At 51.0% G+C, this 24,123-nt stretch overlaps 1 protein-coding gene and 1 pseudogene across 4 annotated transcripts; both read left to right on the top strand.

Annotated features, from left to right (window-relative positions):
- The first annotated feature begins 131 nt into the window (after window positions 1-131).
- LOC129045372 (large ribosomal subunit protein mL40-like) lies at window positions 132-5,819 on the top strand (annotated as a pseudogene).
- A 1,304-nt stretch (window positions 5,820-7,123) lies between these two features.
- DVL3 (dishevelled segment polarity protein 3) lies at window positions 7,124-22,623 on the top strand. Of its 4 annotated transcripts, none has more exons than XM_054504303.2 (16): window positions 7,124-7,547; window positions 12,834-12,903; window positions 13,435-13,556; window positions 13,678-13,787; window positions 13,988-14,123; window positions 14,309-14,402; window positions 14,617-14,686; window positions 15,324-15,463; window positions 15,630-15,706; window positions 15,804-15,889; window positions 16,044-16,193; window positions 16,955-17,086; window positions 17,273-17,440; window positions 20,693-20,908; window positions 21,008-21,418; window positions 22,307-22,623. In XM_054504303.2, the coding sequence occupies exons 1-16, from the start codon at window positions 7,387-7,389 to the stop codon at window positions 22,336-22,338; spliced, it is 2,175 nt and encodes a 724-aa protein (XP_054360278.2). In that variant the 5' UTR covers window positions 7,124-7,386; the 3' UTR covers window positions 22,339-22,623. The 4 variants fall into 4 exon arrangements, with proteins under 4 accessions (XP_054360278.2, XP_054360279.2, XP_045759217.2 ...); XM_045903261.3 differs by having other exon boundaries at window positions 7,126-7,547; window positions 15,822-15,889; XM_054504304.2 differs by having other exon boundaries at window positions 7,125-7,547; window positions 21,008-22,623.
- The last annotated feature ends 1,500 nt before the right edge of the window (window positions 22,624-24,123 follow it).

The raw sequence follows: 24,123 nt of genomic DNA, 5'->3' as shown, positions 1-24,123 counted from the left end.
TCTCTCCAATTCTGACTGATCAGCTCTTGGTGTAGGTGACCAAAGAGTTCTGAACCTGGCAGCTTTTCCCTAACACTTAGGGGAGAGGGAGAAGTGGCGTGTTAACAGCCACTAGGTGGTACTGTGGTGCCTTGCTAATTGACCATTGCTCATGGGTAGTCAGAGGCTTAGATTCTTTTCCAGCCTCTGTGGACCAATTTGTGGTCCTGGAGTGGTGTGCCTGAGCCTGTTTCCATAGAGCCCTAGTCCAAACACTTTCCTGCCAGGGGTGATGATCCAAGCTATGTAAAGTCCATTAACCAACTGCCAGTCCCTCACATGCTTTGTCCAGTTGGCCCAGTACTACTACCAGGGAAGCTGGGATATTCAACATCTTCAAGATAAGGAAGTTTGCTTAAGGTCTCAAGACTCTTAAGAGGGGTAGAGCCAAAGACTTGAATCTCATAATCAAGAATTCTTTCCGTTTCAGCATATTCAGTGTCTCAGTGAAGGGAAATTGCCTCCAGAGGCAAATATAACCCCAAGGCAGCAATGGGTATCCTAAGAACAGAGGAAGATCCTATGAAATGGGCTTTCCCCTAATATTGAGAGAGTGTTTACTGTATGATAAGCATTTTGCTAAGTACTTTTCATGTGTTTAACTAAACTTCACAGTAGATGATGTAGGTCTTATCCCCATTTTCAGATGAGGAGCCTAACGTTCAGAGATGTCCCATAACTGGTCATTGATAGAGCCATGCTGGAGTTTGCCATTTTGCTATATAGTCTCCTTTAACTTCAACTATGAGACATGCCCTTCTGTCTCATCTTTTTTAGCTCTTTGTTGTCGTCCTAAAACCTTTACCCTATTGACACTTAAACCATGGCAAATGTTACTGGTAATGAGTGGCCCTCCTGAACATCACAGATAAAATGGTTGCCAATGTTCATTTTATTTGGGTAGAAAGGAGTAAGCTAAGGAAAATGATACTGATTTGTACTCGGATGTGAGGGGCATTACTGAGTATTTCTAAAGAGGAAAACACAGGAGCTTAATTTACTTTTCTTATTCAGTAAATCTCAGTTTTTGCTTTTCAGATACAGGACCTAGTGCCTAGAGGGCATATAAAGGTTATGGCATGGACTACTAGGAGCAGTTAAATACAAATAACTTATAGGGCACCTCTGATTTGTACCTAATGGGTGGCAGGGATCAGAGGGTGACCAAAGAACTTTATAGAAGGAAGAGATTCCTTCCAGTAGAGTAATTAGGGAAGGCTTTTTTTTTTAAAGATTTTATTTATTTCTTTGAGAGAGAGCACATGAGAGGGGGGAGGGTCAGAGGGAGAAGCAGACTCCCCGCTGAGCAGGGAGCCCAATGCGGGACTTGATCCAGGGACTCCAGGATCATGACCTGAGCCGAAGGCAGTCGCTTAACCAACTGAGCCACCCAGGCACCCGATTTAGTAATTAGGGAAGGCTTACAGGATTGTGACACCTGAGTGGCCTAAAAGTAGAAAGGGGTAGAAGGGGACTTTAAAAGCAAAGCAAAGGGTGGGGAACGCGGAACGACGGGAAGGCTGGACCTTTGAGAGGAGCACTGCGGGCTGGACCACGAAGGGGCGAAGGGGCGCATGCCCGAAAGCAGCGGGTCGGGTCGACTGCCAGAGGGGCCATGGCCTTCGCGGCGCTGGGAGTTTCTGCTCACGCTCTGTGCTCTCGGAGTTGGCTTCTGGGAACATGGCAGACACAGATTAGAGACACCCACCAGCGAGCTTCATTTTTGTCCTTCTGGGGGCTCATTCCCATGAGAGCAGAACCTCTGTGAAAGAAGAAAAAGGTAGATCCTAAAAAAGACCAAGCAGTAAAGGACCGTTTGGAAAAAGAGGATCAGACGACTGGAGAAAGCTAGCCAGGAGGTAATTCCCATCGAAGATTTTATTACACCTGTGAGGCTCTTGGATAAAGCAAGACAGCAGCCTCACATGGTGCTTTCCTTTGAGAGTGAGCAGAGAGCTCTGCTCCTGAAGAAGTGGTCTCTGTACAAGCATCAAAAGCATGAGAAGGAGAGGGATGCCATCAGGTCCATGCTTGAGTCCCAGCAGGAAGCTCTGCAGGAGCTGCAACTCCTGTCCCCAGAGCTACATGTGGAGGCCACCAAGCGGGACCCCAATCTGTTCCCCTTTGAAAGCGAAGGGCCAGATTACACGCCACCAATCTCCAACTACCAGCCCCCTGAAGGCAGATACCATGATATCACCAAGGTATACACACAGGTGGAGTTAAAGAGGTAGAGTGGCAGGCACCTGTCTGCAGAACACACTGCCCTTTAGAGCCAGAATGACCAGGGCTCAAGCCTGCTTGTCACAGAGTCAGGCATGCTGTAAATAAATATGTTTAATCAAGAAAAAAAAAAAAAAAAAAGCAAAGCAAAGGGTTTCCATTTAAATATGGCACATTAAACACGTGGGTGTTTTTTTTTTTAAAGATTTTTTTTTATTTATTTGCGAGAGAGAGAATGAGAGACAGAGAGCATGAGAGGGAGGAGGGTCAGAGGGAGAAGCAGACTCCCTACTGAGCAGGGAGCCCGATGTGGGACTCGATCCTGGGACCCCAGGATCATGACCTGAGCCGAAGGCAGTCGCTTAACCAACTGAGCCACCCAGGTGCCCCAACACATGGGTTTTTTACTTTTTCCCAAACCCCATTTAAATGCTAAAGGAATTCTTCAAAAAAGTCCCATAACTCAGTAAGAAAAACCTGAGGTGATCACAATGCATGAGAGACACTGACATTTTGAAAAATGAAAAATAAATGAAAGAGTGAAAGTTGAACAGAGCAGAATGAGATGGGTTCTGTCTGCTGAGGTGGTTTTTAACAAAAAGCAAACCCAATGTGCCCTTTTAGACCCAGAAAAGGCGCAGCAGAGGGGATAAGGATTTGTTGCTAACAGGGTGGGGTGGAGAGGAATCAAAGATCTATATAAGAAAAGGCCTCCCAGGTCTCTACCTCATCCAATTTAGCCAGGTGATTAGCCCTGCTAATCTTGCGAGAAGTGGGAGATTTAGTCTCTGGAGAAATGGTGGGAGGAAATTATCAAAGAAATATTTATGAAGTTTTCCTAAATCCAAAGGTCTTGAGTTTTCAGACTGACAGAGCTTATGAGTGCCCAGTAGAATGAATGAAATTTCAGAACCTTAGGGAAGAGGTACTGGAGCCTCTGGACTCAAGAGCAGACATGGGGGTGGGGGGAGGGGCTAGATTGGAAATGAGGGATTAAGTGAAAGTATATGAGGGCTCTGAATATCAGCACATACCAGGCAAAAACAAACTGAAAAACGGGGAAAAAAGAAAGCCTTTAAATACTTATATTTTTTGTTTCCTCAAAACAAAAAGCCATCATCACCCCCACTTGATCACCCTACAGTGAAACCTGTTAGTTAATAAACCCTGTATGTGGGGGCTGGCTCAGTTGGTGGAATGTGCGGCCGTTGATCTCGGGGTTGTGGGTTCAGGCCCCACTTTGGGTATAGAGATTATTTTAACAAAATCTTAAAACAAAAAACAAAAAAAGCCCTGTACATGGACAGCTTCCAATCAGCTTTTTAGTATCTTGCTCTTAAATGTGAATAGACCGCCAATGGCCATCGAACATTTAAGGAAACTTCCAATGTGACAGGTGGGGACCAAAACAAAACTGAAATGAAGGAAACAAAGAGAAAGTAGGGAGATTTTTGAAAACCTCAAGGCAGCAGGGAGCTATAATTATTCTTAAAATTCAAAGAGGGAAGATACTGTGTCTATGAAGAAAGTACTATGAAAAGGGAGAACTGGATAACAAGGTTTTTAAGAATTAAAAATAAGTGAATTATTTCCTACTGAGAATTGGAGGACTGCATACCTGAATAGGATGGAGACTACATCCATCCTTAAGTAGTTGAATTTTGAATTGTGAACATTTTACCCATCCAATTGGATAGGGGAAAGGTTGGAAATGTCAAGAAAAGCTCCCAAAAAAGGTGCAGTCATTTAAAAATAAAAGGGAATGTATGATAAAGGAGGGAAAAAAATAAAGAATCAATCTAGAAGGTCCAGCATCTAACAGGAGTTATAAAAAACAGGGAAAATGGTAGTGATGTTATTAAATAATTCAAGGAAATATTGTTGAATTTCTAGATGGAAAGGGCTCACCAAGTGCCTAGCACAGTAAATTAGCACCAAGACATAGCACCATGAAATTTTAGAACCCCGGGAAGCCTAGGTGGCTCAGTCAGTGGTTAAGCGTCTGCTTTTGGCTCAGGTTGTGATCCCAGGGTCCTGCGATGGAGTCCGAGTGCCTCATCGAGTCCTGCATTGGGCTCCTTGCTTGGCGGGGAGCCTGCTGCTCTCCCTGCTTGTGCTCGCTCTCTGTCTGACAAATAAATAAAATCTTAAAAATAAATAAATAAGTAAAATCTTTAAAAATTTTTTCAGAACCCCAGGAATAAAGAGAACTTCCTAAAGACTTCCAGAGAGAGTAAAAACAAGTAATGTGCAAAGCCTTAGGAAAAACAGAGCTCAAACTGACTGCTTAATAGCAACACTGGATGCTGGAAGACAATGTAGTGATACCTTCAAAATTCTGAAGGAAAGTTACTTTCAATCATATTTTCAGATTTGCAAGTTCTTGAAAAGGGTTTTATTTCCCATGCTTTCAAAGTAAGCCACCCAAGGGTGTGCTTTACCAAAGCAAAGGAGTAAAATATCCAGGAAATGGGGACCCAACAGGGAGGAGAGGTGATGGGAATTCTAAGGATGATGCAGAGAAGTTCCAGGATGACAGCCGTGCATAGGCTGAGACAGCCAACAGTGCAGACCAGAGCAAGAGAATGGAAGGCTCCAAGGGGAAAAAAATGGTTGGCTTATCTAATATATTTGACAGTGTAAACAAAATATACATTGAGAAACTATTAGAATATATGGTAAGACTTAATGGTAGATATACTATTTTAAAAAGCAAATGCAAAAGTAAAGCAATGATTAATGCCAGGAGAAATGAAAAGTTGTAAAAAGGAAGCATTTACTCATAGGCAAAATGTCAATACTAAAAACTATATTGACTTAACCAAAAAGTATGATTTCACTATTTTAAAAGGTTAGGGGGAGGTGGAAGAAAGATAAATCCATCAATCAAATTTGGAAATAAATAAGCAATGTCCAGAATGCATAAATCGATAACTAGTATGAGGTTTAAAAATATGTATGTACTGGGTTGGGGTGGAAAATGGGACAGAGAACTGCTGTTAAGAGCTTTCTTAATATGCACATATATTTAATTTAAAAAGTGAAGAGAAGGGTATGAAATGAAAGTACACAAGGTATGTGTAGGGGCTAGCAAATAGGTTGATTTGCTGAAGTAAAAAATTTAGCCAGGATATAATGAAAAAATAGCTGTAGAGGTAGGTAATTTCGATTATGGAGAGTTTTGAATATTGTGCTAAGACTATTTGGAAAGCCCTGGGGAATGTGGAGAGATTTCTGAGCAGAAGAGTCGTGTGGAAGAGGTACTTTGAAAATGCTAATTTGAGAGGCGCCTGGGTGGCTCCGTCGTTAAGCGACTGCCTTCAGCTCAGGTCATGATCCCAGGGTCCCGGGATTGAGCCCCACATCAGGCTCCCTGCTCAGCGGGAAGCCTGCTTCTCCCTCTCCCACTCCCCCTGCTTGTGTTCCCTCTCTCTCGCTGTGTCTCTCTCTGTCAAATAAATAAATAAAAGAAATCTTTAAAAAAAAAAAGGAAATGCTAATTTGGCAACTGTACAAAATGGAGTGGGTAGAGCCCATACTTGTTCCTGTGGCCTTAAAGGACCTATGTCTACCTCTCCAGCCTCATTCTACCACTATCACTATAGTCACAATGGCCTTCTTGTTCCTCAAATTGGGAGAGTTTATTCCTGCCTTGAGCCTTTATACCTGGCTGTGCCCTCTGCCTGGAATGCTTTTCCCCCCACACTGGACCTTCTAGCTGCTGCTTTTTCCATTCTATGTCTTTGCTCAAATGGAAGAGGCTTTCTCTAACCACCCATGGCTCTCTTCTCCCTTTTACTACCACATCACTCCATTTTATCTTTTTCTGAGCATTTGTCCCTTTGAAGTTATTTATTACAAGCCGATGTGCCGCCTTTCAGATGAGTGAAAGTCCTGACTGAGGGCAGCCTTAACTGTCTTGTTTTCACTTTATCCCCCAGTGTGCCTTGCACCTTGGTGGGCACCCATTTATTAAATGAATTAAAAGCTAAGGGGTGAAGAGATCTGTCAGGGACCTATTACACCTAGTTCTGGTTCGAGACTTACTGGCCCAGTCATGCACTCATTTTCATCTCATTCTGCATCATTCCATTTATTAAGCCACAGCTTTGCACCTAGGTATTGTACTGAGGGTTCTTTTTTTTTTAAGATTTTATTTATTTATTTGTTGAGAGAGAGAGAGCGCGCGCGCAGAAACAGAGGGGAGGGGCAGAGGGAGAGGGAGGGGCAGAGGGAGAGGGAGGGGCAGACTCCCGCTGAGCAGTGAGCCTGATGGGACTCCATCCCAGGACCCTGAGACCATGACCTGAGCCGAAGGCAGGCCTTTAACCTACTAAGCCACCCAGGTGCCCTGTACTGAGGTTGGAAGAAGGAATCAACTCGATTCCATTCTGTCCTCAAGGAACTCAGTTTGGTAGACTCAGTGACAGCAACTATGCTTTCCAACAGACCCTAAAAGGGCCACATGAAGGTCACTTTCCTCCATCGATACCTGGTCAGAACCGCCCGCCCCCCGGGCCGCCCCACCCACCTCTGGGGACCAAAGTGACCCCAGGCTGCTGAGGAACAGCCGATCCCCCTGGGGTCCAGAGCCAGGGCCTTGATGAGTCCGCGAACGCGGCCATCCTGGTGAGATCTGCCCTTTCCTGTCTAGGGAGCCTAGGCGACCGCCACCAAGCTCCCCGCAGGCCAGGGAGCGGAGCGCAGGCGGCCGAGCTCACCGCTGGGTGTCCGCGGGGCCCGGTAGAGGGCCCGGCCATCTGCCGTGAGGCCAGCGAGGCGCGGAGGCGGCCAGGGGCGGAGCTCGCGCCGGGGCGGGGCCGCGCCGGGGTCGGGGGAGGGGAGCCGGCCGAGCCGCAGCGCAGACCCGGGTAGGGCCGCGGCCACCGGAAGAGTCGCAGTCTCCAGCGGAGCCGGGAGAGTGGGGAGCGGAAGCGGCGGCCGCGGTGGCGGCAGGCGGCGCTGGGACCCGGGAGCGACCGGAGAACAAGGGAGCTGGCGCCGCGGCCGGCCGCCGAGCTAGGCTGAGCCGCTGGGCCGCGCCGAGGGCCGTCGCCGCCCGAGAGGCCCGGCCCGGCCGCCGGAGCAGGCCGCGCGCGGGCCGCCGGGCCCGAGGCCGGAGCCATGGGCGAGACCAAGATCATCTACCACCTGGACGGGCAGGAGACGCCGTACCTGGTGAAACTGCCCCTGCCCGCCGAGCGCGTCACCTTGGCGGACTTTAAGGGCGTTCTGCAGCGACCCAGCTATAAGTTCTTCTTCAAGTCTATGGACGACGATTTCGGGTGAGGATGGCCCCCGCCTCACCTCCGGGGGACCCCGGCCCCTCCGGCTTCTCGGGGCCCACTCGGCCAGTTTGGACTCCCCTTGCTACACTGGCTTCTGGCCCTACTCTGGATTCCAGGGGGCGACTTGGGCATTTGGGGCCCCTCTGGCTTTTTCAGAGGCTGGAGTTCTAGCCCCTTTAGGGACTCTCCTTTTACCTCTTGTGGGGGACCTAGGCCCCCCCAGTTTTAGGGGGACGTCCAATTCCCCAAGAGCAACCAGAGTTCCAAGTCCCCTTCACCTCCTCAGAGACCAGTGGCCTACGTAGACGGACACACACCCCCTCCACCCGATTCCAGAGCCAGAGTCCCCAACCTTCGGCCCGCCAGGGGAGCCACCTTTTTAGCAGAGACTTGGGGTGTTTGGCACTCGGCCTTTGCCCTCTCCATCTTTTCACCTCCCAACTCAAAGCCGTATTTGGAGTAGTGCATCCAGGGGCTATGCTTTGGGACTTTGAACTGGGGGGAGGGGGAGTTGGGGTGGCGGTTCAGGGGCCAGCAGGCTAAGGCCAGCAAGCCTAATGTTTATTTAGCTGTCTCCCCTTCCTTGTGGGGTGTTAAGGATGTTGTCAAAGAATTGGAGTGCCTGACCCCTGAGAAGTCCCCACTGGCCTAGGTGCTGATTTCCCTTCAGAATTGGGGCCTTTTTCCTCCAGATGGTGGCCAAGGGGGAGACCTTGGAAAGGGCCTCAGAGCCTGGATGGGAGGGCCAGGAAGAGTCTCTTGGTGTTCTTCATCTTCCTCTGCCTGGCGGGGTCTTCTCCACCCATCTGCAGGGCTTTGGGCAGGCGGAGTTTGGAAGCAAGGACTTCCCCTTTAAGAGGGGATGGAATGTTGGAGCCGGAAGGTTCTGTAGCAGCTGGCCTGGGAGGGGGAGCCTGGCCCATCCCCTCACCGCCCCCCCCATCTCCCAGGGGACTGGGGGAGGGGGAGGCCCCCAGACTTGCCTGCCCCACACTAACTGGGCACTGGGCCTGGAGGCCTGTGGGGAAGGCCTTCCCGGGCCCTGAAGGCCTAAAGGCTGTCTCTCCAGCCCCAGCCTGAGGCCTGCACTGCCCTTTGGAGCTGAGGCCCCAGAGCTGAATGAGGGGAGACAGTCTCCTCCCTGGTGTTGATGAGTCTGGCTTCTCTTCCAGGACCCCTGCCCTCTTGGCCTGGGAAGCAAGCACCTTCTCTGTCTTCTGCCTAACATGTTTTGCTGTCATCTTTCCCCACGGAACTCAGGGTTTGATGAGCCCATGAGAGCCTGTGTGTGAGAGTGCTTTGAATGTGGGACGTGGGTCGTGCTATGCAGCTTCTGACCATTCTTGCTTCTTTTGTTGTTCCTATGCTGGGGTGGGGTACTCCTGGTGTAGTAATGATTGTCTGGCTTCAGTCCAGAGACAGACACCCCTGATGGGAAGATTCTGAAGAGGGATCGATCTGCAAGGGGTGAGAGTGAGGGGGCAGAGGCCTTGGCCTGGTAAGAGAAAAACAGAGTTGGAAGAGACCAAGATGCCGCCTCAGGGTATGGGATAGGGGAAATCAGCTAGAGTGCAGTGTGCTGGAGCCACCCTGGGACTGGATGCCTTGAGGGACTGGGATAGGCCTGTGCCTCTACCCTCAACTCACCCCTGAACCCAGTGGGCTTAGCCCCCACCTCCTAAACTTATACCTCTCTGGGCTACCTCCCACTCCCGCCAGACTGCTGTCAAACCAGGCCTAACCATAGTCATAGGAGGGTTCCCATTACATCTACTCACGGTTGACTTAATATTGTTCTTTAAATCCAGTTCACGCTCTCTTTCTTAGCTTGACCCAATCAGTAATATGAAATCACAGGTCTGATTTTCTACTTGTATTTCTTTCTAAAATATGTTAAAAATAAATACTTAACTATTGAATTAAACATTCATTCAGGTGCACCTGAAGCGATCTTGCATACATGAGTGGTACTTGAACCATCCTTTGCAAAATATTATAGTAGACTGTTTTAACAGGATTGAGAACAAACCTAAAGGAGGAGATTGATTTTGTTTTTATCCCCAGAAGGATTATTGAGCAGGAGAGGGCTAGAGCTGTCTTGTCACAGAGAACTGGTAGCTGAGAAGTATATATATTTCATGTATTTAACAAACTCTTTTTATGGTACTTCAGTGTGCATGCACTGATCTGAATGCTTTTCAGATCTTTACTCATTCAGTCATCTTAACAGCCTTATGAAATAAGTAGTAATATCCCCAGTTTATAGATGAAGAAATGTTAAGTAACTTACCCAAGGCCACACAGCTAGTAAGTGGCAGAGCTTGGTTCTGCATCAGAAATCTGGCTCCAAAGGCTAAGACCTTAATCACACAATTGTAGGTGTTATTATTATCATCACCATTGAACAGCTACATCCTCTCTGAGGGAGATGCTGAGCCTTGGCAAACTGTAGAGGTGATAGGGCTGCCACTTATCCTAGCCCCATGAGACCAGGGTTGGGCAGAGGCCAGCGACCTCTGCTGACAGATGGGAGAGTGGGTCAGAGGAGAAAGGCTGCTCTCCAAGCTTACCCTCTGAGGTTCTGGTTTGTGAGGACTGAGGACTCCCCAACTCCCATCTGGTCTCCAGAAGTATTTGTCAAGTTAAGGTAGGCCAGACCCTCTTAAATTACTTGGGAAATGGAGGAAGAATAAACATTTTCACCACTGATGGATGCTAGAGTGGCCTTGAGCTGTGGGCGGGAGCAACATGGGAAGTTGGACTACAAACCGTGTTGCTCCCCGCTCCATGTCACATACTGCCCTGCCTCTGGGCCTTCTACCCTGAGCACACTGCTCTTCCCTTTTCTTCCCCAGGTCCAAATTGCCTCATCTGCATTTAGCTTTTAAAGTTATGGTACTTTATCCCATTTATCCTTACACCTACCCAGCTCCTAGCCAGGACCTGACACCTAAGTAATACTCAGCAGATGTCTGTCCAGTGAGCACATCTGCTGTTCTTATGGTTCTGACCACTTCCCACTTGCCATATACTTGTATGAACTATCCATTGGGCCATAACCTCCAAGGACAAGGCAGGCTCCTGGTCTGGTGCTTCTTGAGGTTTATACAATGGCAAGCACAGGACTTAAAACCCACTGGGCTCTTAGCAAAGGCTTTTTAATTGAATGAACGATGATGGACAATGAGTGATGCGTAGATTTGTTTGGTCCCCGCCCTTAGAAACTTACACCTAGTTGGAAAGAGTATGGAACCTGCTAAAAATGGACACAGCTAATAACTAGCTTTTATTGTAAGCCTACGTCATGCCAACATTTACAAATCACACTTACCAGGATAAGACAAAGGTTTGGAAAAGTTAAGAAACTTCCCTAAGATAGGAGGGCTAACAAATAGCAGAATTAGAACCCAGATTGGTTCAGCTCTGCTTACGGCGTGTGTGTGTGTGTGTGTGTGTGCGCTGTGCAACCCTGAGCCATTCATCTCCATGGTGGGAGGGGGAGGTCTCTCTGAGGTCCCCAAGGCTGTTGCTGAAGATCAGCTGATCGTTATGAGTCAGCAGAGCCTTGGCGACCTGTCGGTGACCCCTAGAAAGAGAGGAAACATCTGTAGCATTGGAGCTATGTGGTGGGGCCTGCTGGGGGAGGGAGTGGTGGGGACTCAGCAGCAGTTTCCCACTGCAGGGAGACCCCCTCCAGAGCAGGTCAGTGTCTGCCCTAAGACCCACATACCCCATTTTCCTTTGAGCCCCAGTTCCCATATTGGACTGCAAGCTTAGGGTAACCCTGTGGCCAGCCTGGCTCATGACTCTGAGCTACCTCCATGTCCCTTCTTTTCAGCATGTTCTATCCCTAGGCTTTCTGCCATCGTGGGCTTGACCAGGATGATTAGAGCTGCTTTCCCAGGGTCTTTGTGGGGTTGGAAATGGTGGAGGAACCAGAGCTGGATGGGAGGGAGAAGGGCAGGCTCGGTCTTCGAACTTGGCTGTGAGTCCAAGAATGTGAGCATCACAAGGAGCCAAGCATGTTCCCGGCTCTGGGCAGAAGCTGCTGCAAGAACAAGGAAGGACTAGGCTTCCCAGCCTCCCTCTCTGCTCACAACCCCAGGCATGTGTCTTTCTCTTGCCCCTGATCACATCTTTCCAGCTCTGTACTCCTGGGGTGTTTGAAACAGTCTGGGGCCCTCAAACTTCTTCATTCCTTTCCCTGGCCCCAAACTGTAATCATGGTCTGACTTCTTGCCTTGATGCATCCCCAAGCCAAACTGCATGCCTATACACATCCCACCCCCTTCATGCCCCACATCACTGTCTCCCCCCACAACACCACACACACACATCCACATCACGTGTCACGGTATGAGAAGAAAATGTGAAATACCATGGAAAGACCATAGGTTTTGCAGTCAGGCAAGCTTGGGGCTGAATTCCAACTCTGATATCTTCCAGGCTCTGTGACCTGGGACAAGTTACTGAATGTTTCTCCATTTCTTTACTCGTAAAATGAGAATCTTGTCCATACAATGAAGGTGATGTGAAGATTATACATTCTAACTCTAGGGAGATAAGATGGTATAATAGGTAAGAATAAAGGCTAAAGAATCACGCTGACCAGCATTCAAATTCCAGCTTTTATTAGTGGTGTGACCGTAAGTGAATTTCTGAACTTACTAAGCCTTAGTTTCCCCATCTGTATCTGTCTTAAATGAAATGACACAAGCAAAGTGTTGGCCCATGATACATGCTTAATAAATGAGAGCAATTGGTACTATTACCATAAAGGCAGTGGAGGATGTTCAGTAAATACCTTTTCTCCTTCTCTTTCCTAATTTCCTTAAACTCCTCATCCAAACCTCCCAGAAGAATGTCAGGATTCCCAAGAAGGGAAAGACAGAAATAAGGATGTACTTTTTCCTAGTTTAGGGTCAGAGGGAAAGAGTAAGTCTAGTCCAGAAGAGATATATTGGGACTGGGTAAAGCACTCTCATGATTCTAGGGAGTAGCCACATTCATGAGGGACAGCAATTTGTCAGGTGTAATTTGCAGTCACCTGGTAACTGAGAGGACACCCCAGGATGGCATCCGGCCTGGGCAGGGCTGATGTCTTCCTGGTGGTGCTAAAGAGCTGTCCCTAGGTGACTCCCACTTCTGCTCCCATCTGAATAGGCTTAGGCTGGTGGCATGATTCCCAGTTTAGGGTGGGGGAGCCCCTGAGTTAGGATTGTGAGGACCCTTCCATTTCCACCTCAGAAAGCTCACTTGGACACCCCCACACTTTCCCTGCAGAGTGGTGAAGGAGGAGATCTCCGACGACAATGCCAAGCTGCCCTGCTTCAATGGCCGGGTGGTGTCTTGGGTAAGAAGCCCTCCTCAACCCTTCCTCCTCCTGCGTTCCTGCGGTGGGCTAGACAGGAAAAGCGTTGCTAAGATTATAGCTGGTGGTTTTATACTTCAATATCGGACTCTGCCCTGAGTTTTCTACCTGAACTCTTTCTCACCCCAGATTCTGTAGCCTTGGTGAAAGATGGGGGGCCGGGGGGAGGTGGAATATGGAGAGAGGGAGGGACAGAAACACTCATCAGAGACACAAATGTCTCCGACGCCCTTTGAGGCACTTTGCCTCAGGTTCCAGCCAACCTCTGCCTTAGACCACTGACCCTTGTTCTCTGCCTCCATCCCACTTCAATAGCTCATGCCTCCCATCCTCCCCATCCACCAGCAGTGAGTCCATTCCTCATCTCAGCTGACCTTGCATAGTCCTGTTCCTTCTACCTCCATGTCCCTTGCTTCATTCTCCCCAAGTCTGCATGCCCTGCCAGAAGCCAACCATCTGCTATTTCCCTGGTGCCCCCTGTACCACACTACCCACCCATTCTTTCCCCATCAGTTGGTGTCTGCTGAGGGCTCACACCCAGAGCCAGCTCCCTTCTGTGCTGACAACCCATCAGAACTGCCACCGCCCATGGAGCGCACGGGAGGCATTGGGGACTCCCGGCCCCCATCCTTCCAGTGAGTGTGGCCTGAGGGTGGAGCAGGCCCATGGGGGAGGGATGCATCAGCTCAGCCCAGGGCTGGGGGGAGGGAGCCCCCAGCCTGCCCCCTCTCCCACCAAGTCCTCTCTTCCCTGCAGCCCTCATGCTGGTGGAGGCAGCCAGGAGAACCTGGACAATGACACAGAGACAGACTCCTTGGTGTCTGCCCAGCGCGAGCGGCCACGCAGGAGGGATGGCCCAGAGCACAGTGCGTCTTCCCTGAACAGACACCTTCCCTCCCCACCCCCACCCACGCCTACCCCCACCGCTTCCATTCAGCTACCCACTTCTCTGCCCTTTCCTGAGCTCTGGGTATGCCTGGCCCCAGTGCAGCCCCTAGCCCAGCCCTGTGTCCTCCCTTCCCTCCTGCATCGGCATTGTGAACCCAGCTGCCTCTGTTCCCTGCAGCAACCCGGCTAAATGGAACTGCAAAGGGGGAACGGCGGCGAGAGCCAGGGGGTTATGATAGCTCATCCACCCTTATGAGCAGCGAGTTAGAGACCACCAGCTTCTTTGATTCGGATGAGGATGACTCCACCAGCAGGTGGGGCTTTGGTTTCATTGGTACTATGGGGCAGGTGACCCCCGAGCAGCCCTGACCCCATCTCCCCCCAGGATGGTGGGACCCTGGGAGGGCTGTGGGCTTTGCATGGGGGACTTGGGCCCTGTGGTGCCTCTTGTGGGGCAGGGCTGGGCCAGCCTGGTGGGGAACGACTGTGGGCCCCCCAGGTTCAGCAGCTCCACAGAGCAGAGCAGCGCCTCACGCCTGATGAGAAGACATAAGCGGCGGCGGAGGAAGCAGAAGGTTTCGCGGATTGAGCGGGTACGGGGCCTGAGATGCCTGGGTTGGGTGGGGGCAGACTGTGCCCTGTCCAGGCAGATCCAGGGTGTGTGCTTCCTTAAACCTCCTCCTATGGGGCCAGCATTTGAGCCTTTTAGGGGAGGGGTTGCCGAGGGCTCGCCTGGAGGAGGACCTAGGTGGGAGCAGTGAGTTCTTGCCAGCCCTACATGCTGCTCAGGGCCTCTGTCTGTTCCAGTCCTCGTCCTTCAGCAGCATCACGGACTCCACCATGTCACTCAACATCATCACAGTCACTCTCAACATGGGTGAGTCTGGTGAAACAACACTCTTGAGGGCCTACTATATGCCAGACACTGGGCAGACTTGAAGAGTTCAAAGAGGCACAAGATATGTTCCCTGACCCTGAGGAGCTTTCATAAACATAAACCAGTACATAAACCGATCATCTCAGTAGCTCGTGATCAGGGCTATGACAGAGACAAGCACAGAGAGCTGTGGAAGCAGAGGGATGGCATCGGGGAAGGCTTCCTGGAGGAAGTAATTTCTGATTCCTATCCCGCTTCCCTTTTTCAGCCGATGCTTGTTGCTCTCTGATTTCTGCCCTAGGTACTGTCTCTAGGAGATAGCTGGATGTCGTAAAAAGAGCCCCAACCTTAGAATTTAAGTCTGTGTTTGAATCCTGGCTTTGCCACTTAATGGCTTAGAAAAGTCACTGAAGCTTTTCGAACCTCAGTGGCCTGCTTTGTGAAATGGGATGAAGAGTCCCTGTGGCAGAGCTAGCAAGGCCTGAATGGAAGCATGCTTGACCATGCTGAACACAGGGCCCGATTCAGGTTTGATGAATGTTAGTTCCTCCCATCCCTTTCCACCCTTTTCTAATAAGGAACTCAGAATTTGGGTGGGAACCTTGTTCCTCTCTTAAGGTTGTATTACTCTCTGTAGAAAAGTACAACTTTCTGGGCATCTCCATTGTGGGCCAAAGCAATGAGCGTGGTGATGGAGGCATCTACATCGGTTCTATCATGAAGGGGGGTGCTGTGGCTGCAGATGGACGCATCGAGCCAGGAGATATGCTGTTACAGGTACCACTGCCCACTGGAGATGGTGGTGTGGATGGGGAGTAGGGAGATAATGCCTGCTCATTTAGAGGCCACTTCTTGGTAGGGGGAAGACCTGATCACCAACCTCAGCTTCCCTATCTACCTCCCCAACCCAGCTGCTTATCCCACTTCTGGCCCTCTCTCCCAGGTAAACGAGATCAACTTTGAGAACATGAGTAATGACGACGCAGTCCGGGTACTGCGGGAGATTGTGCACAAACCGGGGTATGGATGGGATGGGACATTGGGAAGGAGGGGGCAGGCATTTCTGGCTGTTAGGCAAGGGGATTGGTCTGGACTCCGTGCATCCTGCCCTCACTAGGGACACCCTTGCTTTCAGGCCCATCACCCTGACTGTAGCCAAGTGCTGGGACCCAAGTCCACGTGGTTGCTTCACACTGCCCAGGAGTAAGTGGCTGGGGGACCTAGCCCTAAAGCTGGTGCTTGGCACACGTGAACCCTGTCTCTCCTTCCTTCTGTGTTGCCCTGAACCCTCATACCTACCCTGTGGGGCCTGCCAGTGGGCAGCATGGGCAGCCCCTGACTCTCATCCTCCCTGCAGGCGAGCCCATCCGGCCCATTGACCCTGCAGCCTGGGTCTCCCACACTGCAGCCATGACCGGCACCTTCCCTGCCTATGGCATGAGCCCCTCCCTGAGCACCATCACCTCCACCAGCTCCTCCATCACCAGCTCCATCCCTGACACAGAGCGTGAGTGTCCAACCCTGCCCCCGAGGCCCAGCAGACGAGGCCAGGTGGGAGGGACTGATGAAGGCCCACATGGAGACTCTTGCTTAAAAGTCAGAGGGGGCTGGAGAGGGGGCTGAGTTTATTCCAGCTACCTCACACTGCAGCTTCCCAGAGTGGACACAAAACCCTCACAAAACAATGTTTGCCTCTGAACCTGTATTGAGCACCCCGCGAGCCTCAGTTTCCTCTAGTAAAATGGGACTAATGATACGCACTCTACCAGGTTCCGGGGTGAGGGAGGGGGTTTTAACAAGAGGGTATAAGTGAAGCCTCGATCCCAATATGTGGCATAAAGTAAGCACTCAGCAAATGACTGCCATTTTTATTATAACACACATATTATACACTTTGCTAAGCACCTTCATTCATATTATTTAATTCTCTCTTCAAATACCCTTGCAAAATATGGGGCGCCTGGGTGGCTCAGTTGGTTAAGCGTTGGACTCTTGATCTCCACTCAGGTCTTGATGTCAGGGTTGTGAGTTCAAGCCCTGTGTTGGGCTCCACATTGGGCATGGAGCCTACTTTAAAAAACAAACAAATCCTTGCAAAATAAATATTAAAGTCCCTATTTTTACAGAGGAGGAAACTAAGTGTCCTAGAAGTCCATAATGTGCCCACCATTGGTCCATAGTTATTAGGCGATAGAGCTGCAGTGCAAACTCCTCTCCACCTAACTCTGTAGCCCCTTTCTGCCTCACCATTCTGCCTCCCACCCCCAGGCCTAGACGACTTCCACCTGTCCATCCACAGTGACATGGCCGCCATTGTCAAAGCCATGGCCTCCCCTGAATCTGGGCTGGAGGTCCGAGACCGCATGTGGCTCAAGATTACCATCCCCAACGCTTTCATCGGTGAGAGGGCCCCATGGTGGGATGAAGGGCGGGGTGGGGAGAGGTGGGGCAGGGCCGGCTGGGGGCTGAAGATCTCCCTTAGGCCACTCCTTGGAGTTGGCACCAGCCCCAGCCTTGTGGCTTCTGTGAGGTCAGATGAGCCCCAGTCAGGTGGGCCTCCCAATCAAGTGGCGGCCTTGCCCCCAGGCTCGGATGTGGTGGACTGGCTATACCACAACGTGGAAGGCTTCACTGACCGGAGAGAGGCCCGCAAGTATGCCAGCAACCTGCTGAAAGCCGGCTTCATCCGCCACACTGTCAACAAGATCACCTTCTCTGAGCAGTGCTACTACATCTTCGGTGACCTCTGTGGCAGTATGTGCCTCCCCCACCTCCTTGCTTTGTCTCCTGGCTGGGAGTGGGGAGGGGCCCCGGGATGTGGCAGCAGACCCCAGGGAGCCCACATGAGGCGTGAGCAAGGCAGCCAAGGTGGGGGCCCAGCTTGAGGCCTGACACGGGCCTCCCTCTCTAGTAGAAGCAGATCCCAGTCAGGCCTTTTCACCTGCTCTGCGTCCCCGTCTTGGGGCTGGCATTTTCTAAGTGCCTCCTCTGTTTCTGGCACCATGCTGGTTTCTTCCTTTCTTTCTTTTTTTTTTTTTTTAAGATTTTATTTGTTTATTTGACAGAGAGAGACACAGCGAGAGAAGGAACACAAGCAGGGGGAGTGGGAGAGGGAGAAGCAGGCCTCCTGCGGAGCAGGGAGCCCGATGCAGGGCTCGATCCCAGGACCCTGGGATCATGATCTGAGCTGAAGGCAGACGCCCAGCGACTGAGCCACCCAGGCGCCCCGTGCTGGTTGTTTCTAAGCATCATCTCACTCTCACTCAGTCCTCACAACCCCGCCTCCTCACCTTTGAGGAGATGGATCACTATCCCTATTTCAGCTGAGGAAACAGACTTAGAGAAGTTAAATAGTCCACTCATTCTCACAGTCAGACACAGAGGAGTTAGGCCTTGGGTCCAGGTCTTTCTGGCTCCAGAGTCCTTTTTCTTACTACCATTTGGAGCTGCCTAGGTGTGTGGTGTTGCAGAAACATTATCTTAGCGAGGTCAAAGATCCTACCGTTGGCCCCTGATCACCCTCCCAGCACCAAGCAGGTTCCACCAAGGCAGGACCTGGGGCTGGCTTGAGGCCCCAAGTCCCCAGCCTCCTCAGACCCTTGAGGGTGGGCTGGGCCTTGGGATGAAACTGAAAAAAACTGTCAGGGCTGAAACTGAAAAAAAACTGTCAGGGCCAGCTTGTAGAGGACTCTGCAAGCTGCCCCAAGCTTGACTTGATCCCGAGAGAGTACAAAGTCAATGAGGCTTTTTAAGGAGGAAAGGTCTGCAGGGAACCCTCCCTTCTCCTCCTGAGCATATAGACAGCCCTTGGGAAGAAAGGGGAGTCCTCAAAACAGGACAGCATTGCTCAGCCTGGGAGCAGAAGCCCACTCCCAGCAGCCGCCTCTGCCTCAGGGAGCCTTTTGTCATCCCAGTGGCACTTGCTGGCTAAAGTCCAAAAACTGACTTAAAATGCTTCAGGTTAGGTTCTAGGACTAGAAAGGCTGTTGCTGCAGAGCACAAGGTCATGATGGAGGGTGCATAGGGCTTTGGAGTTGGACAGTTCTGAGTTCAAATCCTAGCTATGCCCTCACTGTGTGAACATGAGTTAAGTGACAGCCTCTCGTTGCCTCAACTTCTTGATCTGTAAGTTAGAGGTAATAGTAGAACCTATCTCAGAGCTTTTTAGAGGTTAAGACAGTGTGTATAATGCTTTTAGCACCATGTTTGGCCCACAGTAAGTGCTTTAAAAAATTCTCCATTCATAAATTTAATTGATTCTAAGGTGAACATTTCTTTCACATTTCGATATCTCTGAAATTGGGGTGCATCTTATAATTAATGGCTTCTTAGACTCAATCCTGTGTGGTTATTATTATCATCATTAGAAGAAGTCAGCCCTGACCCTGAACCTCCAGGGACCCCTAAAGCTTCTCAAGACAGCTGTGGGTTTTGCTCAAGACCTATTGTTCTATCCCTGGGGCCTCCTGGGTCTTTTACCCATTGGCCAAGACCCCCCAGAGGCCCAGCTCAGGGATAGGCTGACAGGTCTTTTTCTTCTCACTGGCCAAGATCTCAGCCTCCTCAGCAGGCTCAAAGGAAAGAATTGGGGACCCCAATTCTTTGGGGGATCCCCAGGAGCCCACAATCACTCCCCTCAGGACAACAGCTCGGAGGCTGAAATAGTCACCAGCTCTTGGGGCATGAGCCAAGGCAGCCCCCTGTTCCTCACCACCACCACCCCCCCATGCTAGCTGCAGGCCTTGACAGGTTGATGGCTTAGCTGGTAGACTCCACAGACAGCCTCCGCCCTCTCAGATCCCCCTTTCCTGACCTCTTCTTCCCTGGAAGGTTGGGCTGGCTTACTTAAGGAATTGGAACAAAGGGCTCCATCTGTATCTAGCATGGCCCGTAGGGCAATTCCAGCTCTGTCAGAGCTCTGGGACCTGGTATGATGAGGTGTGAGCAAGGGGTGTCCCAGGCAGGTAACACTTCTGGTGGCCCCGTTCAAGTAGTTCCAACATTGTTGGGGGCAGCCTTGCCCTTAAGGAGTGAACAATTTACTGTGGGAGCCAGAGTCATGAAACAAGTAATGTTAATACTGTGAAGAATGAGGCCTGGCTGGGAATGGGGTAGAGGGCACAGAGGAGGCATCTAAGTTGTTCTCTTTCTGAGCCCTTTCCACCTTCCCCAGCAGCACCAGGAAATCCATCTGGACCAAGAGCCTTCTGTATGGGGAGGCTCTGAAAGGCCTATGTTCGTTCTGGCCTATAATGAGTATTTTTTTTAGTCCTAGATGAAGGGAGAGGGCAAAATTTCACCTAAATTTCCCCAAACTGCTCCCTACTCTTTATTAATGACTCACCTGGAAAGATAAGAAGAAAGTAAGCAACTCCTAGCTTCTGCTCTGGCTACAATTTGGATTGACCTCAGGTGGGTCATTTAACCTCTCTGGACTTCACTTTCCTCATCTGGAAAAAATGTGACTAATGCCCTCTTCATAGGATGGTGGTAACATTTGCATGAGGTGAAGAGCTTTGTATCGTGCCTAATGACTTGCAGGTTTGCAATACCTGTCTGCTATTTCAGCTTCCCACACTCCCCCCAAGTGAACAGAGGAGAACATTGCCCATTTAAGATTTGTGCTCCTTCTGCCAGCTTACTGAGGAAGGAGGAGAAACTGTCAAACCTTTGGAAGGGGGCCTCTCTGGGCCTGGGAGTTGGGTGTCAGGATTGGGCATTGAGCATCTGCAGTGGGGGCTTAGAGCCTTCCTGAGGAGGGTTTTCCTTGTGTGGTTTGTGTCTGCAGGGTCTCCCTCTCCACCGTCTCAGGTAGGTGGCAGAGGGGGTCTGAAGAAGTGAGAGATCTCTGACCTGTGCCTCTGCTCATTTGGAGGATAAACTACCACTGCTGTTAGGTGTCATCACAGATGTACCCCCCTCACCTAGACCGGGGACCTCTCTCTCCTGACCTAGGGGTGTGGGGGCATGGGATAGACCCAGCTCATCTGGCCCTCCCCTCCACAGACATGGCCAACTTGTCCCTCCATGATCACGACGGTTCCAGTGGCGCCTCTGACCAGGACACGCTGGCCCCTTTGCCGCACCCAGGGGCCGCCCCTTGGCCCATGGCTTTCCCTTACCAGTACCCGCCGCCCCCACACCCCTACAACCCGCACCCAGGCTTCCCAGAGCTGGGGTACAGCTATGGTGGGGGCAGCGCCAGCAGTCAGCACAGTGAAGGTAAGGTGGAGGGGGGCGGTGGTGGGGGCACAGGCGAACCCCAAGCTGCTGCTGCAAGCCCTGAGCGTCGCCCGCCCTGCGCCTGCCTGTCCCCTACAGGCAGCCGGAGCAGTGGCTCCAACCGGAGCGGCAGTGACCGGCGGAAGGAGAAGGACCCGAAGGCGGGGGACTCCAAGTCGGGCGGCAGCGGCAGCGAGTCGGACCACACAACCCGCAGCAGCCTGCGGGGGTCGCGGGAAAGGGCGCCCAGCGAGCGCTCGGGGCCTGCCGCCAGCGAGCATAGCCACCGCAGCCACCACTCCATGGCCGGCAGCCTGCGCAGCCACCACACGCACCCGAGCTACGGCCCCCCTGGCGTGCCCCCTCTCTACGGTCCCCCCATGCTGATGATGCCCCCGCCGCCCGCGGCCATGGGGCCCCCGGGAGCCCCCCCGGGCCGCGACCTGGCCTCTGTGCCCCCCGAACTGACAGCCAGCAGACAGTCCTTCCGCATGGCCATGGGAAACCCCAGTGAGTTCTTTGTGGATGTGATGTGAACAGGGCCCCTCCCCCACTTGCATCCCACTCCCGCACCCGGGCGGCTGCGTCCCTCTCTCCGTCCGTCCGTCTTTTTTACTTTGTCTGGTACCTGAAAGGGAAATAAATTGAACTAAATTCAGGCGCGCTAACTGCTCGCTGGGCGCAGCGAGGGCGGGGTGCACCCACCGATCGCCACTGCGGCCCCTAACCTGCCACCGGCCCCAGCTTGCCCCTCTGTCCACTAACCGCTGAGGGCCTTCCCAGGATCCTTCATGTTACTGGGACCCGACTTGCTGGTGCTGCTCCTTATTCCCCACACACACTTCAGGAGTTGAACCCAGCGGTGCCCTTGAGGGCCTGCTCACCCCTTTATCCCCACCTTCCGCCCCCCGCCCCTCCCCCCGCCACCGGCACCCCCGCAGCAACCTTGCACCGTTCATTCCAGCTACATCAGCCCTCCATTAACCGTATCCCCTTGAGCATGTGTGCCAATCTCTTAACTTTTCCCCCACAGTACTGACACCAAAAAATACTTGATTCAGCTGCCCCTCTTCCTAACTGCTCCCGCCCCACAGTGGTGGGGGGCTGCCACAGTCCTGCACCCTAGAGCTGTAGTCACTTCCAATAACCATCTAAGCTATCTCAGCTTGTGCCTGCCTTTACTAGAAGCCCGAAGGGCCCCCTCAGTTGCCTGAGCTGCTAGTGGCTTCCAGGAAGCATATCTGCTCTACCCCTACATCTGTACTCCCATGCCTGTCCTGTGTGCTGGTTCCTTCAGACCTCTAACTCTACTAACCACTAGGCTCATCTCACCTCTGGGCCTGAAACATTTCTTTTCTTTCTTTTTTCTTCCCTCAATTTTTCCTGGGCCTGGAGCAGCCAAGAATTACGGGCTGTTTGACTTTCTGTGAGCCCCCAGCAAGGGGAGGCCCAGCCTCCGAGGAGACCAGGAACTCTGCTTCAGCAGCCCCTCAGGGCTTCCCAAGGATGTTCAGCTCCCACACCCCCACTTCAACATGTTGAGTCACTAGGCTTTTGGGGGGGGCTCCAGCCTCTCACCCATGTATGAGACTCTGTTCCCCTTTCCAGAGAGTGCCCCATCCTTATGTCTCCTCTCTCTCTATTTCTCTCTCTCTCTCTCTCTCTCACACACACACACACACACACACACACACACACGCACACACACACACACACATACCTATGCAAGTTCACTTAAGCCTCAGGGCTGGTCCCTACCCAGAGGGCTGGATCTTCTCTCCCAGGTTGTAGGGCTGGTTCCCTGACTTCCCTCTCCCCTTCCTTATAGCCCTCAAGCCTCCCACACATGTCCCCATCATCTTCCTACTGGATAAAGCTCATAAGCTGGGTGTCAGTTTAGGCTCAGCAGAGGACTCCCCAAGCAACTGGCAGGTTGTTCTCACCCTGCCTCTTACCCCACACGCCCTTCCCTGATTTCATAATTACCATGATGCCCCAGAGAAAGGTTGGGCAGGGGGACTTCTGGGACTCCTACTAAAGTGCCAGGTTTTATTTTTTTACCTTATTCTCCAGTTTAAGCAAATCATGACGTTCTCTTTAAACCTCGTCTATAAGTTCTCCTGGCTTACCTAGGTGTCCATATTTTTAGGACTGGGGTGTCAAGATTAAGGATTAAGTCTTAAGCTCCAGGCTTTGGGGCAAACCAGGGTAGGGACATTTTGGCGTTCATTCATTTAACCAAGACTTCCTGGGTTTTTGGTGACCAAGGGCTGTGTTGGAAGCATGACTCAGTCTTGCCTGCCTTCTAGGAGCTCTAGGTTTGCTCCCAACCCAGGCCATGGCTTTCTCTAGCCACCACTACAGAGCTGCCTCCTATACTTTTCCTTTCCTGACTCTGCCATGTTCAACTCCCTTGAGAATTCCTCCACTATTGCTCATGCCTTCAGTTTTGGTGCTCCCAGTGTTCCATCTTTGGTTCACTTCTCTTTCCTCTATGTTTACTCCTCAAATGATGTCATCTATCCTGATGTCCTCAATTGACACTGATATGCTGGTGATTCTAAAACACATATCTTCAGCCACAATTTCCCTCCAAATTTTAGATCTGTATTACCACCCACTGGACATCACCATGGACATACCCATATGGACTCAACTCATTTCCCGCATCAAGTGTGTTCCTCCTGAATTCCAATCTTGGTTATTTTTATCACACTCTACATAGGCACACCAGCTAGTAACACTTATGGGCTTAAATTCCTCCCCATATCTTACTAGTCATTATATCATATCCATTCCACTCCAACGATCTTTCTTGAATATGGTCCTTTCTCTCCCCCCTGCCTCTACTCTAACTCACAGGAGCATGGGATTTGGAGTCAGGTTGTTCTGGGTTTGAATCCCAGCTCTACTACTTTTTGGTTTCGTGATAAGAGAGTTATTTAATCTCTCTGAGCCTCAGTTCCCTTATATGTAAAATGACGATAATAATACCTACCTCACAGGGTTGTTGTGAGGATTTAAATTAGATAATGTACGAAAAGTGCCTAGCACAGTGCCTGGCACACAGTAGAATAGGTGCTCAATAAATGGTAGCTATTATTATTATTATTATTATTATTATTATTATTATTATTATTTACTCTAAATGGTAGGATATTACTGAAGATAAAGCTTTTGGAAAGGTAGCAGTGAAGCCTTGAGTGCTGGTTCAG

Source organism: Mirounga angustirostris, unplaced genomic scaffold, assembly GCF_029215605.1.
Source record: "Mirounga angustirostris isolate CCGP_5_RB_7025 unplaced genomic scaffold, mMirAng1.0.hap1 SCAF_1, whole genome shotgun sequence".
Classification (NCBI taxonomy): domain Eukaryota; kingdom Metazoa; phylum Chordata; class Mammalia; order Carnivora; family Phocidae; genus Mirounga; species Mirounga angustirostris.
This window is presented reverse-complemented; position numbering and strand designations above follow the sequence as displayed.

Coding starts and splice junctions, on each gene's coding strand:
- DVL3 (XM_054504303.2), top strand. CDS start 7,387: ATGGGCGAGACCAAGATCATCTACCACCTGGACGGGCAGGAGACGCCG. Junction 15,707..15,803: donor GAGATTGTGCACAAACCGGG/GTATGGATGGGA, acceptor TGCCCTCACTAG/GGACACCCTTGCTTTCAGGC. Junction 17,087..17,272: donor CATCCCCAACGCTTTCATCG/GTGAGAGGGCCC, acceptor CCTTGCCCCCAG/GCTCGGATGTGGTGGACTGG.